General features: G+C 46.2%; 1 protein-coding gene across 2 annotated transcripts in view; it reads right to left on the bottom strand.

Moving 5' to 3' along the window:
- CSMD2 (CUB and Sushi multiple domains 2) overlaps nucleotides 1–16,555 on the bottom strand; it is a 224,638-nt gene that overhangs the window by 119,103 nt on the left and 88,980 nt on the right. The window contains exons 6-9 of one of the 2 annotated variants that reach the window (XM_030290568.4): nucleotides 14,508–14,620; nucleotides 8,998–9,075; nucleotides 2,599–2,686; nucleotides 1,532–1,656 (exon numbers count right to left, since the gene is read on the bottom strand). In XM_030290568.4, the coding sequence (XP_030146428.4) occupies nucleotides 1,532–1,656; nucleotides 2,599–2,686; nucleotides 8,998–9,075; nucleotides 14,508–14,620 (404 nt within the window). The remainder of the gene's footprint in view (nucleotides 1–1,531; nucleotides 1,657–2,598; nucleotides 2,687–8,997; nucleotides 9,076–14,507; nucleotides 14,621–16,555) is intronic. The other variant, XM_030290570.4, reaches the window with a different exon arrangement.

Below are 16,555 nucleotides of genomic sequence, written 5' to 3'. Positions count from 1 at the left end.
AATAAATCCTATTATTTCCATTTTTCCGGTGGGATTAAGTGACTCTCCCAAAATCCAGAGGGAATCTGCAGAAGATGGGGAAGCTGCAGAACTTTCCCCCAGAGTTGGCTCAGTGGGGATTAAGAAATTATTGAAGCCCAAAGGGTTAAAATCTGGGACTGGCTCTGAAATTTGAGAGAAACCCAATTTTAAAAAATGGCACAAACTGGGAGAAAAAAGTAGCAGAAAGCTAAAATAAAAATCAAACTTTCTAAAATGAAAAAAAAGCCCTAAAACATGAAAGTCAGCAGCTAAAAAAATTAAGTTGACTCACAGAAACAGAATAATGCTGGCAAATCCCTTCTTATCTCTTGCAGGAGGACACCATAAATTTCCTTTACAGTGTCACATATTTATGCCAAATATCCTCTTACACTGATTCAATTTATTTCAGGCTTGTTTCAAGAATTACATGGGATTCCAAAGCCCTGAAAAAAATCTGCAGATGAAATTAAAAAAAAAAAAGAACCGGGAAAAAAAAAAAAGAAAAAACCACCCTATTTATGGTTTTAAGAGCGTTAAAGGGATTCAATTAAAAATATTACAAGTTGTTCTTTATTAGCATTACAAATATCACAATGTGACATTTCAGAGAGGGAAGGAAAACAAAATGCCCAAGGGCAAAATGGGCAAAATGGGGAAAAATCCATTCCCCGATGGCTCATGGCACAGGATGAGGCTCCTGGGGAAGCACAGCCCCAAAATTCCACATTTCCAGTTAAAAATCTCCCTCCACCTCTGCTTGTGCAGGTTTTATTCCAGTCTTTCATCTTACAGGAGAAGGAGGAGAGGGGAGAAAATACCTGGAATAGGGAGGGGGATGATCCTGCTCAGGTTTGGCATCTCTGAACAAAAGGAATGTTCAGGAGAGAGGGAAGGGAAGGGATTTAGGGACAGTTGGAAATTCATGGAGGAGTCTGTGGGGTGCAGAAACAGGGGCTGAAAAAAGCTTAAATGTGAGGGTGGGGAGACCCTGGGGAAGATTTCCCAGATAAACAATGGAAGTGTCCCAGATTTCCCAGAGAAATCATGGAAGTGTCCCATATTTCCCAGAAGATTTCCCAGAGAAATCATCCTTGGAAGTGTCCAAGGCCAGCCTGGGATGGGGGAAGGTGTCCCTGCCCATGGAACAACATTTTCCTTAAGGTTCCTCCCAACCCAAACCACTCTGGGACTCTCTGACCTGGCCAAGGGATGACATGAGGGCAGGATGGGTGAGAAAGGGACAGGGAGGAGCTGGGAATTCCCACAAATCCCAAAATCCAGCCAGGCTGAGCCTCCTCAGGCTGCCCCATCCCTGGGAGTGTCTAAGACCAGCATGGAGGGATAATGGAAGGAGCAGGATGGTCCTCAAGGTCCCTCCAACCCAAACCACTCTGGGCTCTGACCTGACCAAAAGGATGACTGAGGGCAGGATGGGTGATGGAAAAGGGACAGGAAGGAGCTGGGAATTCCCACAAATCCCAGAATCCAGGCAGGCTGAGCCCCTCACCTCTGCAGACGGGCCGGTGGTCGCTCCAGGCCACGATGATGTCGCTGACTCTCTTGCAGGTGATGCTCTTGGAGCCCTGCAGGTCGTAGCCCTCGTTGCAGGAGAACTGGATGCTGGAGCCCAGCCTAGAGAGGGGACAGAGGGGACATCAGCCTGCTGGATTTGGGGCCAGAGCCATCCCCTGGCCCTGCAGCAGCAGGAAGGGAGAGGGAGCAGCTCTGCCTCCCCCTCTGCCCCAGGTGCTGATGTCCAAATCCCAGTCTTTAGTGACATTTCAGTGGGAATTTCATCCACAGCGCCAGGAGAGAACACGCTCAGAGTGCTCATAAAGTGAAATAAAAATCTTCCTCGACTGCTGAGGGTTCTGCTCTTTGTTCTGTGGTTTGGATTCCGAGCCTTTGCTGCTCCAGCTTTGTTCCCTGAGGTAACAAAATCCAGCCTGCAGCAGCTGGGAATTCATCCCGTGGAATTTAGGGACTGTTGGGATTCCCTTTCCTCTGCTGGATTTGAGGAGAATTTGGCAGACTGGGATTTGATTGAGACACATTTCCCATGAGCAAAACAGGCCTGGGCAGCAAAATCAGATGAAATATTGATTCCCCATGGCCACCAGCAGCTGGGGCATCCCTGCAAAGGAAAACTGGGAACTGGAAAGGAACAGCAGCACTGGTTTAAACTTTCCAAACCCCAATTAGCTGGCACCACACAGACTCAGTGACAAGGAACCTCAGTCACCTCAAATTCTCTAAGGACAGGGCCATGCTGGGGCTTGAGCTAATTTGAAAAATGATTTTTTAAATTTTTTTTGGGCTGTTTTAGTTTTCCAGAGGAGGGATGACAGCACAGAGGGATTCTACAACCCGGACTGGGAAAGGATAAAAATACTCCAAGAGATCTTTAGAGAGCCTCACGTGGAACAGCACACACAGGCAGGGTTTTACACACGTGTCCCACAAAACTGGGCAGGATTTTGGGAGGGGGACAGAGCAAACAGAGCCCCCCATACCAGGAGCACAGCCAGGGACACACAGAAGCTCATGCACAGAACACAAAGAAAATGTTCTTACCTAAAATCGTTGCCTATCCTTTTGCCTCTCTCGGGAATCCCAGGGTCTGGACACAAATTATGTCCCTGGGACACACCAACCTGAGTTACTACAAAGCAAAAAAACAGCACATACAGAGACAGAATGGCAAAAGGAACATTCTTTCAGCAGCTGTCTTGGTGGATGTGGCGAGAAAAATGGCAACTGGGAGCTCAGAAACCTCATATTCCATTTTATTCTGGAAAAACAACGGCTTTGGAAACAAATATCCCGTTCAGTTTACACACCCGAGTGTTTTCTAGGAAATGCCAGCTAGGGACACAGTTTTCTCTCCGTTCCACTACAGAAATACCTCTGGAAAAAGTTGATTTTTTGGTATTTTTTTCATTCTGCTAAATGACATCATTTACAGAACCCATTTGCTGTGATTAAAACTCCACCTGCCACCCTCCGAGCGACCTCACAGCCCTCCGAGCCCAGCCCAGCGTGCCAGGGAAGGAAAACAATCCATGAAAAGGCAGGGGTGTGATCCCAGGGGGGAAAACCAAGCACAGAACGAGAGGGAGAAAGGAGAGGGGAATGCCAGTCGAGGGTTTTAAAGCCAAGTCGTTTAGTTGGAACATGGAAAATTTTATGGAGCAACCTCAATGCCAACAAACATGAAATCCATGGAGTGGTGAAGAGAAGCTCCCGGCTCCATCCTCCCCATTTCCAGCCCTCTCCAACCTGCCCAAGGCGCAAAGGAGGGTTCAGGGTGGGGGAAGCTGGGGGGTTCCCCAGCCCTGGCACAATCCTGATTTCCAGTCTGAATTCCAGCACAGTAATATGGGACAAAAGGGGGATTTTTGCCACAGGAATTTGATGGGATTTGGTTTTCTTTGCACCCAAAGCAACACCACATTTCTCAGCCAGGATGCTGATTCACTGAAACAACCCCGTTTCCATTCCACTCTGCCTAGCACTGGACTACAGGGAAAAAAACCCCAATTTTATTCCAAACATGGTGCCCCAAAGGCCACTGCAGGAGGAGGGTGACACTGAGGTGACAGCAGCCTAATGGCAGACAGAGAGCTCAGCAGCTGGAGCCCTGCAGGGGCAGGGGGGAAGGGGAAAATCCATGGGGAGAATCCACCCACAAAGCCAAGACCATCCAATATTTGGGAATTAACCACTGGGGAATCTCTGGTGAATCCCCGACTACAGCTGCTCCTACAAGGAGGATGCTTCCCAACTTTTGCTGATCCCAAAAATATTCCAGCTTCTCCTCAGCACTAACACCTCCTCTGATGCCCTTCCAGTCCTTTTGAGGAATTCCCTTTTTAAGGCCCTTTTTTCCTCCCTTCCCACCATGCTGGAGTAAGGATGGGGCTGGGATTGTCCCCACATGTGGCTCTGTTCCCCCACACAATGCTTTGGTGTCCTCCTTCATGTGTGTGAGGGCACAGAGGTGACAAAGACATGGATTCATGGAAAACAGCCTCCTGTGGGATTGTTTTCCCACTTTTCCATGTCCATAACCCCTCGTTAAGCTCAGCCAGCAGCACCAAAGCAGCATCCATGGCATCCTTCAATTTTCTGCAGCTCCAAACTTTCCTTTGCCACTTTTCACAGGCCCAGAGGATTCCAAACCACCCCAGAGCGTGAAGGAAGGGAGCCCATGGATTCAACTGCCAACTTCTGACAGGGAAAATTTGGCTCAACAAAGTCCCCAGGTGCCACCATCCTCCCTGGGGTTCCTTCCCTACACACAAAGGTGATGCCTGTGCACAGGCAAACCAAGGAGAATTCACCTCAGGATGAGGGACCCAATGAGGGTTTTATGAATTTTATGAAAATTCACCCCAGCATGAGGGACCCAATGATGAAAATTCACCTCAGGATGAGGGACCCAATGAGGGTTTTATGAATTTTATGAAAATTCACCCCAGCATGAGGAACCCAATGAGGGTTTTATGAATTTTATGAAAACTCACCCCAGGATGAGGGACCCAATGAGGGTTTGATGAATTTTATGAAAATTCACCTCAGGATGAGGAACCCAATGAGGGTTTGATGAATTTTATGAAAATTCACCTCAGGATGAGGAACCCAATGAGGGTTTTATGAATTTTATGAACATTCACCTCAGGATGAGGGACCCAATGAGGGTTTTATGTCTCAAAGCCATGTGGGAGTGAAGGAAAGTGCTCAAATCCCTGATTTTCCTCTCTAAAACCCCCTTGACCAGACACACCTATAACAACCACAGTTTCCAAGGTGTATCCCAACAACTGGGAGCTGGAAAAATCCCATTCCCACAGCAAATTCCTCTTTCCAAAGCCAAACCCCCGCCCCAGCCCACCCCTTTTGTGCCCCCCAGAGCGGGTCACCACTGTCACACCCAGTGATTATTTCCTATATCAGATAAAAATGAAGCCTGGAATTCAAAACTTTGAGAAGAAACAATCCCAGATCCCCAGGAAAACAAAGTTTGGCAGCCCCATTGCTGAGGTCTAAGCCCACTTCATCTCTCGTTAGCTGGAGATTCATTAACACCTTAAAACATGTGTAGATAAAGCAGAGAACAGGGAAGATAAAGCTGAGCAAGGGGGAAAGGGAAGATATCTCCATATCCTGGGAGTTGGGGAATTTCTCTTTTCAGGAGAGTGAAAGAAAAGGAGGAGATGGATTAAATGCTCATGTAGAGAAACTTTTGTTCTCTACCTTTTGTTTTGAACACACACACACACAAATAGACCAGCCCAAAGGTTATAAACTGGATTTGTCATGCTGAGAATTTGCTGTCAGTGTTGTGTTCACCTTCCCAAAGTTCCATCTGGGCTGTGCCATTCCCAAGTGAACCCTTCAAGGTTACTGGAGAAACAACAGATCCCAAAAATTGTGATGAACTGCTCAATGTCTGTATTAGAAGCTCAGGAATTCTCTCCCACAACCATGGGACTGATTTTCCATCCCCTCATTCTCCTGATTTTTTTTCAATTTCTTTCTCCTCATGAATTCAGTGACAGCCAATTTTAATTGCTCCGTTTGCCACTGGAATTCACTGTTAAAATCCTCTTTAGTTTTATCTCTCTTAATAAGAAAACTGCACTGACAGGTTCCCAAGGGACAATTTCTCACTGAATTTCAGAACTACAAAACAAAGCAGCACCTAAAGAAAAACCTTTGACAAGGCCCCAACATTTCTCAGCATGAGAAATCCAGTGGAAGGAGGTGATGATTTCTCCTGGCAGGAGGGGTGGGAAGGACTGCAGCAGGAATTAGATGGTTTCAAGGGTTAATCTGTGTGCTCACACCAGGGTAATTCCATGCAAACTTCTGGGAAAGATGACAAAAATCAGGCCTGAGAGCTGGGGGCTGATTGATGGGTGCAGGGCTCACCCCAACAAGGTCCTGCTGCATTTCCAACCCCCAAAGGTTCCTTCAGCACCCAAAAAACCCCAAAGATTAAGTGATTCCAGAACCTCAGTGACACCAGACACTGAACACTCCCAATTTTAGCAAAACCAAGAGTGAAAAGGTCACAGTGAGGTCCTGACAGGGGGAAAATCCAATCCCAGCTGGGAATGCTCCACCAGGAGAACTCCAAACCCCAATTCCCCACCTGGAGCTATCCCAGAACAGCTCAGAAGATGCAGCTCCACAAGTATTCCCAGAAGTGCACAATTCCCAGAGCATTCCCAGGCTGGCCCACCCAAGCCAAGCACAGTTTGTCCCCAAGTCCCAGGTGGCTCCCATGTCCCACAGACACCTCCCCAAAATCCAGGAACTCCCAAACACTTGGCTGAGACCGAAAAACTGCTCAACCCCCCATCCCAAAATGACTTTTTGACCAAGCTAGACACACACAGAACTTCCAGTCCTTCACCCAAACCCTTCCAGCCACCCTCTCCAGGTGGGCCTCACCCAAACACCACAAAAACCACTTTGATGCTGGTTTTTTTCTTAAATCCAAACCACCACAATTTTCCCACTGTGGGACCTGAAATATTCACATTTACATTCTCCATTCAGTGCCAGAAACAGCCTCCAAAACACGGCCTAAAGTTTCAAACTGTTTCTTCTACCTGCTTCATTTGTCTCACGGTATTATTTTCCCTCCAAAAGTGATTAAAGCAAGATTTCCCAATAATTTGACTGACGGTGAGCAGTACAAGACACTTAATTAAGATTTCAAACAAACACATTCCGCTACAACTGAGCACAAGCAGCACCTCCCCCCTGAATTCTGATTTTTTTATGGATTGTTTTTCCCTGCAATAACACAAGCAGCTCTTACACCACTACATTTTTCCTCCATTCAGCCACACAAAACACACAAGGTTTAATCTGACCAGGCAATCCCAAATCCAAAACCTCCACAAAATCTACAGGAGTTAAGCATGGATTCTTCCAGGGAGGATTTTAGGCCAGGTTTTAGCAAAGAGCACTTACAAAGAAAACATTGCTGGTAGGAATAATCAAAAATAAAGCAAGGAGTTGATCTTTTCCAGTCTTAACGATTTTAGGATTCTGTGGCATAGCTTTAAGTGTTGCCAAGAGACACAAGAATTCCTGAATTTCTGGTATTTGAGCCAGAGCAGCTGGAAATTGCTCTGGAATAGGAAATTTCTTTACCCTGTCCCACCTGTGTAATTATCTGCGATGCAGACTCAGCTCATGGAACTTTGGGAGCACAGAGGGGCAAAGCCAACCCTGCAAATCCAGCAGGGAACAGAGCAGATAAGGCTTTGCAAAAAAAAAACACAAAAAACCTGATTTTCCTGGTGCCATCTCCTTGGGAATCAGCAATTCTGCAGCTGGAAACTCCCTGGGGGAGCAGAAGGCTGCACAACAGGGACTGAAAATCCAGATCTGATGGAGAGCAGGGCACGGGGAAGGAGCTGGAGGCTCAGGGGGTGACAAGGACCATGGGATGGGGCCACCATCCCCATCATTCCCATTATTCCAGCCTGAGCTGGACAAGAGCTGAGTTCCCTGGGATGGGATAAAGCAAGCAGAGGGAATTAATTCCTTTTTTTTTTTTCTCCTCAGAAGTGCAGGATCTGCTGGAAAAGGAAATGTAGGTGCTGTGTCCTCCTCAGTGCAATAAAAATGGACAAAACTGCTCCAAAGAGCATTCCCAGGAAGGAGAAATGGGAATTCTGTGTATTTATGGAATTATGTATATGTATTTATACAACACTTCATTAAACCAATGATTTTATCACTCCTTTCCCCACATTTCCCAAAATCCAGGGCAAAACACCCCCCACTCCAAACACAGCCCTCTGTGTCCACACCCAGCCAGGGGGGTTTTCCAACTGGATTTCCCACTCAGTTTAAGTGTACTGGAATGTTTATTCCAATAAATTCTTCCTGGCAACAAATATATCACCCAGCTAGGACCCCATTTTAAAGGATAATTTCCTTTAAAGTGGAATTATTTTCCCCTGGATATGCCCCCAGTGTTTTCTACCCTGAAGATTTTGGGTTGTTTTTTACCTTTTTGGGCCTTGCTCCCAAAAAGCAAATTCTCCTGGGGGCTGGGAGGGAGACTCTCCTTCCAGACAGACCCTGAGGATGATTCAGATCCAGTCCGTGCATTTTTCTGAATTTTGTATGCAAAATCCACCTGGCTGAGATGTGCAAACTGCTCCTCTCTGATGGGGGGTAATGAGCTGTGCAACAAAATGAGCAATTCCAGTTTCTCCCCAAAAATCCATTTGGAAAAATGGATTTTATATTTTACACTCTGCTCCCATGTGAAATATCCATATAAAATATTAACTCCCAGCCAGATCTCTCCTGTTTCAAATTAGTAAGAGCCCAAGATTCAGGGACAAAATTCAGGGTTTTGCTCCTGATTTGGGAAGAAGCTGATGGAAAGCTGAGGGATTTCCCACCTGCCCGAGGGAGGCACAGCAGTGACCCCAGATGTTCTGCCCCTGACACACCAACCTCTGAACACACCCTGAAAAATCAGCATTACAAACCCAGAATGATGATTTTTTTTTTCTGCAGGGAAAATGAAATAAAGCTCAAATACAAAAAGGAAGACGCTACTACTGCCTATGTAATTTTCTAATATATATATATTTTTAATGTTGTTCCTTACCCCTGCTCCTTATTTACAGTGAGAACACCGATCCCAATCCCAAAATATTTTTGTTTTTCCCACTAAAAGGAACCCAAAGCCACGACCCTGGAGCACAGAATCAACCAAATGCAGAGACTCCAAGCCCCTGCACCCTTGCAGGAGTTAGTAAATGCTTGTGACAGAGCACTGGGAGGAGGGAGTGATGCAGAAATGCAGAGGGAAGAGGGAGAAGCACCCAAACTTTTCAGAGTGGCGAAGTTTTAGAGATTACTGGGAAGTCCAATGAAATGTTCCAGGAGATTGTTATCAAAAAGACAGCGAGGAAGAGCCAGAAAACTTACACACAGATGTCTTCTGGTTGTTGTCCTTGCTGGGCATGAGCTTCACCCCTCTGGACTTCAGCTCCATCTGCTTCTTGACTGCAGAGGTGGGAAACAAAGGAAAGATGAGGGAAATGTTTAGGGATTTCCATGTTTTTATTTTAAAATAAAAATGTGAATCACCCACACCCTGCATCCTTCCCTTTGGGATCAGCCAGCTTATCCTGACTCCTCCAAACCAGCAGGGGTTTGGTTTTTCATGTTAGGGCTTTGGAGGGGGATTATTTTCCATGTCAGATTATTTTCCATGCAGATTCCTGCAACAGAAAAATTGGGAGGAAACCAGCATCCAAATCCCTTTCTGGGAGCCTTTTCCTGATGGGCCAGCCCTTATCCATGGAGAAATCCACTTCAAACCCTTCCCCTCGTGTTCTTCATCTTGTCAGGCTTTCATCCCTAAATTAGCACATTCCTAAGACAAAGCTGTCAAGAAAAATTACCCATGTAACTAAAGAGGGTTGTTTTTTTTTTTTTTTAAATCATGCTGCGTTTTTTTGGGCTTAAAAAGAGCCTGTTTGGAACAGCTGCTGCAGGAGGCTCAGACAGGGAGAGGCTCCTTGAAGCTCACCTGAGGTGCTGCTTTGAGGGAGATGCTGGGTGCAGCTCTTCACTCATCATTTCCTCACAGCTTTTGGCTTTCTCTTTAAATAAAGCAGCAAGAACTTCAAAAATTTTAGCTGGAAAATATTCATGAGGAAAAGCTGCTGCTCCTGTCTTCCTCGCCAGCTTCAATCTGTTCAGGGCAGCTGCCTTTTTTTATTAATTTAAGAAGGGAAAACTAATTAACAGCAGGATGCTGTCAAAGCAAATCGACCTCTTTGTTTCTTTTTACTCCAAATCTACCTGCAAGTGCAGCAGGAGGAAAAAAAGCAGCAGGTTTTGGGATGCCCCAAAGGTCCATGTGGATGGGAATCACAGGATATTTCCAGTTTGATCTCAAGGTTTTTAATAAATGTGATATCAATGGATCAAAAAAAAAAAAAAAAAAAGGACTTGGGGCTACTAAAAGTCACATTTTTTGGGTAAAAATCTATTTCTGCTTCAAATAAAATAGTGGCAGACATCCCTGCAGTGATTCTGTAGCTTTTTCCAGGCAAACACAGGGATAACCCCCCAATCCAAGCCCAACATTCCCTCCCAGGCAATAAAACCCAGGCAATTCCAAGTTTCCAAGGCTGAATTTGGATTTTGATTTGAATTTTCCAAGGATGTGGGTTGGGACTCGGCAGTCTCCCAAGTCTCTGCTCTGTGGTTGTGCTTTGGGGCACGAGCAGTGAAAAATAATCCCCATTTTTGTATTCTCCACAGCTTCCCAGTGCACATCCCGTTATCCAGCCCCCAGGGAATGTTCCCACTCGCCACGCAAACAAAAGCTCAGCTCAGATGATTTCTGCACCAGAAAGGGAATTTAGAGGCCAAGCAAAGCTTCCCAAGCTTTGGTGAACCCCACCAGAGCTGATGGTGGCACCATGGATGGGATGAGACATCCTTGGGAACTTTTCCATCAGGACACAGCAACCTGCAGGGATTTCCCCAGTGCTGAACATCCCAAATCCAGGAGAAGGCAGTGGAAGGTGCCAGGGGGTGGAATGAGAGGAATTTTAAGGTCTCTTCTAACTGAAACCATTCTCTGGATTCTCTGGCACAGGGAATTCATAATTTGGATACATCCAGGCTTGGAAATTTTTCAGGGGCACATTTCTAACCAAGGTTCTCCCAGAGCCATCCCTGCCAGATCCCATCCGACAAACAACCCCCTCCAACCCCATTCCTGATGGAAACCTGGCTCCCAAACCCCTCAGCAATGGGAATAAGCACCAGACACTCCAGCACCGATCCCAAAATTCAGAGCCCGAGCTGCATCCCCAGGAAACATCTCCTCCCCTAATTGCACCGTGTCCTTTTCCAGGAGAACTGATAAAGATAAATTGGTGGAGATAAATTGATGAAGAGGGATCACTGCATCCTCTCCTCCTCATCCTTCACTTTGGAGCCCTAATGATGGAAGTCAGACTTTAAAAATGACTCCATTTAGATCAGAACCAGGCACAGTAAAGCACCACTTGTTTCAGGCTTTTAAAAAATTTAAATAAATAAGAACAATTCTCCCACTCCCTGCCCTCAAAAATCCGGTGCTTGAAAATTGACTTTGTTTGTAAATTGGAATGTGGAGCGGTACTACAAAGGACTGTGTCAGGATAATTGGATGAACAGAAACTCCTGTTTTCTGGAGGGTTTTGCTGCTCACACACATCCAACAGATCTAATGGAATACTCAGCATCCTGTCAGATTTGAGAGATGACATTACAAAGCTCTGCCAGCACGGCAGGCAGGCCGGGCTGTTCTTTTTAAACCACTTCGTGTTGCTCTAAATGAGGATTTAAGCAGACATTTATTTATTTTTAATTTAGAAAACAGTGTTTCAGCAGCAACAACAACAGAAAAAAATCCATTGCTGGGGGAATTGCTGTTAAATCCAGATCCTGCCCGGATCTCTCCCTCCTGCTGGCAGGATTCAGCAGCAGGATGCTCACAGGGGTTCTCGCTCCTGGAGGTGAAGAGAAACCCCCTCAAAACCAACTCCTGGAAAAATCCCTCTTTCGGCAGCCTGAGCAGCGGATCTTTGGGAATCAGAGCTTGCACATGCATTGGGATTTTCAAGAATTGCCCAGGAGACTCCACAGGTCACGTGGCAGGAGCTAAAAATCCCTTTGGAACCCAAGGGTGGGATGAGAAGGGGGAGATCCAGGATGAGGAATGGAAGATCAGGATGAGAAATGAAGATCCAGGACGAAGAATGGAAGACCCAAGATGAAAGGGGGAGGATCCAAAATAAGCAGTGGGACATCCAAGATGAGAAATGGAAGATCCAAGATGAGGAAAAGACGATCCAAGATGAAAAGAGGAAGATTGAAAATGAAGAGGGGAAGATCCAAGACGAGGAGTGGGAGATCCAAGACGAGGAATGGGAGATAAGGATGAAGAGGAGAAGACCCAGGACAAAGAGTAGAAGATCCAAGATGAAAACTGGAAGATCCAAGATGAGAAACTGGAAGATCCAAGATGAGAAATGGAAGATCCAAGATGAGGAGTGGGAGATCCAGGATGAAAAGGGGAAGATCCAAGATGAAAAGGGGAAGATTGAAAATGAAGAGGGGAAGATCCAAGTTGAGGAGTGGGAGATCCAAGAAGAGGAGTGGGAGATAAGGATGAAGAGAGGAAGATCCAGGATTAAGAGTAGAAGAACCAAGATGAAAAATGGAAGATCCAAGATGAGGAGAGGGAGATCCAGGATGAAAAGGGGAAGATCCAAGATGAAGAATGGAAGATCAGGATGAAGAGTGGAAGATCCAAGATGAAAGGGGGAGGATCCAAGATAAGCAGTGGGACATCCAAGATGAGAAATGGAAGACCCAAGATGAAAAGGGGAAGATCGAAAACGAGGAGAGGAAGATCCAGGATGAGAAATGAAAGATCCAAGATGAGGAGTGGGAGATCCAGGATGATGAGGGGAAGGTCTGTCCAAACTGAAGCCAAACTGATGCATCCATGGGTAGAACTTCAGATCTACCCATGGACAGATCTGTAGATCAAAGCCACGGATGGGGCTGGGAGCACCCTGGGATAGTGGGAGGTCGCTGCCTATGGAAGGGGTGGAACTGGATGGGATTTAAACCCATTCCAAACCATTCCAAGATTCCATGACACCCTCACAAAGCCATTTATGTGTCTCTCGTGACCAGCAGAGAGCTCCTGAGCCCCTCCCTGAAGGAGGCAGCTCTGGCCTGTGCCGGGGCTGGAGCTCATCCATTAATCTTCCTCCGGAGGGAAGGGAAGCGGCCGGGGCGGGGAGATCGATATAAGCTGCAATTATGTGTTGGTAACAATCAGCTCCAGAGCAATTAGGGAGCCAAGTTCTGCCATAAAACATGTGCAGAGAGGGGCAGCAGCAGCCAGGACAGCATTCCCATCTCTCCAACTCCAGCTCTGCACTTCCAGCCCCTCTGATGGGGTCTGACACCTGAGGCGCTGCCATCTCACCTGATTAAAACACTTCTAGATTATTTTCTTCCACCTTTTTGAGGAGACAGGATGGGGAAGAAATTGCTAAAAAAAATCCTATGCACAGATTTCTCCCAGTCCCTTTGATTTCCTTACATGGGGAATGGGGAAAAAGCATTTGCAAAAATCAAGATTCACCTTAATGAAAGGGAAAAGGGAAGGGAGAAATATTTAACTCTCTCAATAAGAGAACCAAACTAATTTGCTGCATTCAACAACAACAACAAAAAACCCTCTCCACAGCCTGATTGCATCTAACCTTGCTTTTACATTCCTAAAGTGATTTCCAAATGAGGGCACGGATTAGGGAGAGCGGAGAGGGAACAGACAGAGAAGGTGTTCTGCAAAACTCAGGATCAATTTAAACAAGCTGGAAGGGAAATTGTTTTCTTATAGATTATCAGCAAAGCCAGACCCCGTCCCAGAGGACACAGGGGGTTCATAAATGATGTACAGACACGTCTTTGGAAAACTGACAGCAAATTAGAGCCACCGTAAAGCCTCCCTTCCTTCTCCTGGCCGATCCTGATTCAGCTCTCCTGATGAAAAATGCATTTCAGCTGCTGTGCTTCCCGTGGAATTACATGGCCTGTTTTGTAGGGATTTATCTCCAGTGAAATATTTATGGCCAGGCCAGGTTGTGGAAAGGGTTACAGGGAGGTTTTTAAAGTATCAGCATCTCCTGTCCTACAGATCCCACTGCCTGCAGACACCTTCCCTTCATCCCTGGGAACCTTCACTGCTTGGCTGCTTGTTTTGCTGGTTTTTTTTTCAGCATTGAAAGGCAGAAAGGAGCTGCCAAACACCACAAAAAAACCAGCAGGAAAAACGAGGGCAGGTCCCCTCTGGCAGCTGGGCCCAGGTCCTGCCTCGATTCCAGCCCAGGAATGGGGAGCTCAGTTCATTCCCAAACACTCAATCCCCACTTCACTCCCTCTGCCAACGCCGTGCACAAGGGCAGAACCCCCTGATATTGATCTGATCAAGGGGAATTAGAACATTCATCCTGGCTTTGCTAGGGAGGGAGAAAGGCTGGCTCAGACAGGTGCTTTGGAGAAAGCTGCAATGCTGACAGCCAGGGAAAAGGCATCCAAAGGGAAGCTGCTTTTTCCAGGTGTTTGTGCTGCACAGCAACAACAAAAGGGTTTCATTTTTTTTTTGTTTTGGTTTTTTTTTTCCTTGCAGTATAAAGTTATTTATAGATTCAAGGAAAGCAGGAAAGTTAAATAATGATGTGGCATCATTGAACTGGGAAATCGATGGGAAAATATTCCAGCAGCAGCAGTGAAGGTGTCACTGCCAGGGGTACAATGCCAGGTGGGGATGTGCCCATGGAATTGCATCCACCAATACCCACAGATTCCGACAGGTGAGGCCAGGCAAGGGGCATTTATTTGTCTCTCCTTACCTTGGTACTGGGCACTGAAGCCCTTCTGCCTGTGGTTGCCATCGGAGGTGAAGTGCAGCCGCAGCCAATTTTTGCTGCTGATCACAGGGGCAGGTAAATTCATCCCAGTGAACCTGCAAGAGAGCAAGTTTAAAGTGGTACATTTCACCTAAATCTAAATGGATTTCTACCCTGTTAAATTTTCACTCTGTCTCAAATCCCAGCTTGAGGAAGATTCCAGCCAGCAACAGAGGTGGGCAGCTCCAGAGCCCAGCAGCAGCCCTTCATATCTGTTCATAATTTTATTTCCTTTTAAAATATGATGTTGTTTGCTTCATTTAACTCCAGCTCACAATTCCTGGCTGAGTTTTGTCCCAAACCAAGTTTTAGACTGGAACACTTCAACTCAGTCTGAGGTCCACAATGGTGACATTCACCACTGGGGACACCAGAGCTCTCATGCAACCCTGTTCCTGTTAATGAAAGTTAATTATTTTAATCCCCAATTATCACGTATTTTAAAATTACTGCAATTTCAACACCCATTATTGTCATCCCAACACCTTTCATTGGCATCCAACACCTTTTATTGCCATTCCAACACCCATTTTTGGCATCCCAACATCCATTTTTGACATTCCAACACCCCCTGCTCTTTTTTTAATGAAGGCAAAAAGATCCTGGGAATCTGTTCCATCTGGAAGATAATTCACATTTGATTATTAAACATTTTTTAGCAGCAGATCTGACAGCCCATGGAGCACCTGAAGTGTCCTTCAGTCACCCAGCCCATCCAGAGGTGACCTCAGCTCCTCCAAGTGGGAGCCAGGCTGGAATTGGCAGCGTTAATTAATGGCAGAGGGGCTGCCCTGTGCTCCCAGCCCGTTAATGAGCTGGCAGGGTGATTAGTGTATAACTAAAGCATCTCTGCCACCTACAGTACAAATCCAAACCCTGGATTATCCCGTGCCTGGATCCTGCGGCGCTCTGAGCGGATTTAAAGCTGGGCTTTAGGGTCATTCCCAGTCATTTCTCCATGGATTGTCTCCACCCCTGCTCCCCAGCCCTTTCAGGAGGACGAGGTGGAGCAGAAATGGATCCTCTGTGGCTTTTTGCCATCCTTGAGGGACTCAAAGGCAGCTGAACCCATTGAATTGGAAACTTTCTCAAAGAACTGACTTCAAACAGACAGATTTGAGGCTGAGACCAAACATGGGATGCCTCAAACCCATCCTGAGGAAGTTCCCCTGGCTGGTTGTTATGACAACACCCTTAAATTTAATGCTCTCGCCCCCCAAGGGCCATTTCATTGTTCATTCTGCAGCAGCAAACCCCTCAGAAATAATCTTCAGCTCTGCAGAGCCAAATTTCCCTTTCACAGCTGTAATTCAATTGCCTGAGGTAAAAAATAGACAACAATGAACCAAAGCTGCCTGAATGAGGCTCAGCTTCTGTCCCCCATCCCTGTTTTGAGTTTTGATCAGCACATCCTTGAGGGCTCGATTCATCCCAAACCTGGGATGTTTTTCCCTTGTGTGACACCGAAGCCTCCACATGAAACACAATTCCTTTATTCAAAACAGAGAGGGGTTAATGCCATCAAAACTCCTCTTTGGGAGAAAAAGCACTGAAGTGAGCCCTTCTCAACTCTGTTCTTTCTTTCCTTGCTCTCTCACTTCCCACTGAATCCAGGCATTAAATATTTATCCCATTCCCTCCCCTGGCACAATTAGTATGGCTGTACACGGCTGGCACTGATTACTCTGCATTCACGTCCCATTACCTATTTACAATCCCAATTCCTCCTTTAATTTGTTTCCACGCAGAGAGGAAGAAAAGGAAGGGGAAAAAAAATCAATAAGGTGTCACAAAGTGAGGCAGAAGCACAGGAGGAGCAGGAGGAGATGTTTGCAGACGGATTTTGAGCACCCTGAAATTTGATGATCATCAATTTGGCCATTAGTTCTTAAATGGAGCCAAATACAATGAGAATTCCTGGTGTGGGTGCTGCAAGCCCAGTGCAGGAGTCAAAGTCATGACTAAAGGCAGGAATCCCATCTGAAATCCTG

The sequence above is a fragment of the Taeniopygia guttata genome, chromosome 23, assembly GCF_048771995.1.
Source record: "Taeniopygia guttata chromosome 23, bTaeGut7.mat, whole genome shotgun sequence".
Taxonomy (NCBI): Eukaryota; Metazoa; Chordata; class Aves; order Passeriformes; family Estrildidae; genus Taeniopygia; species Taeniopygia guttata.
Note: the sequence above shows the minus strand (reverse complement) of the source record. Positions and strands in the feature narration are given on the sequence as shown.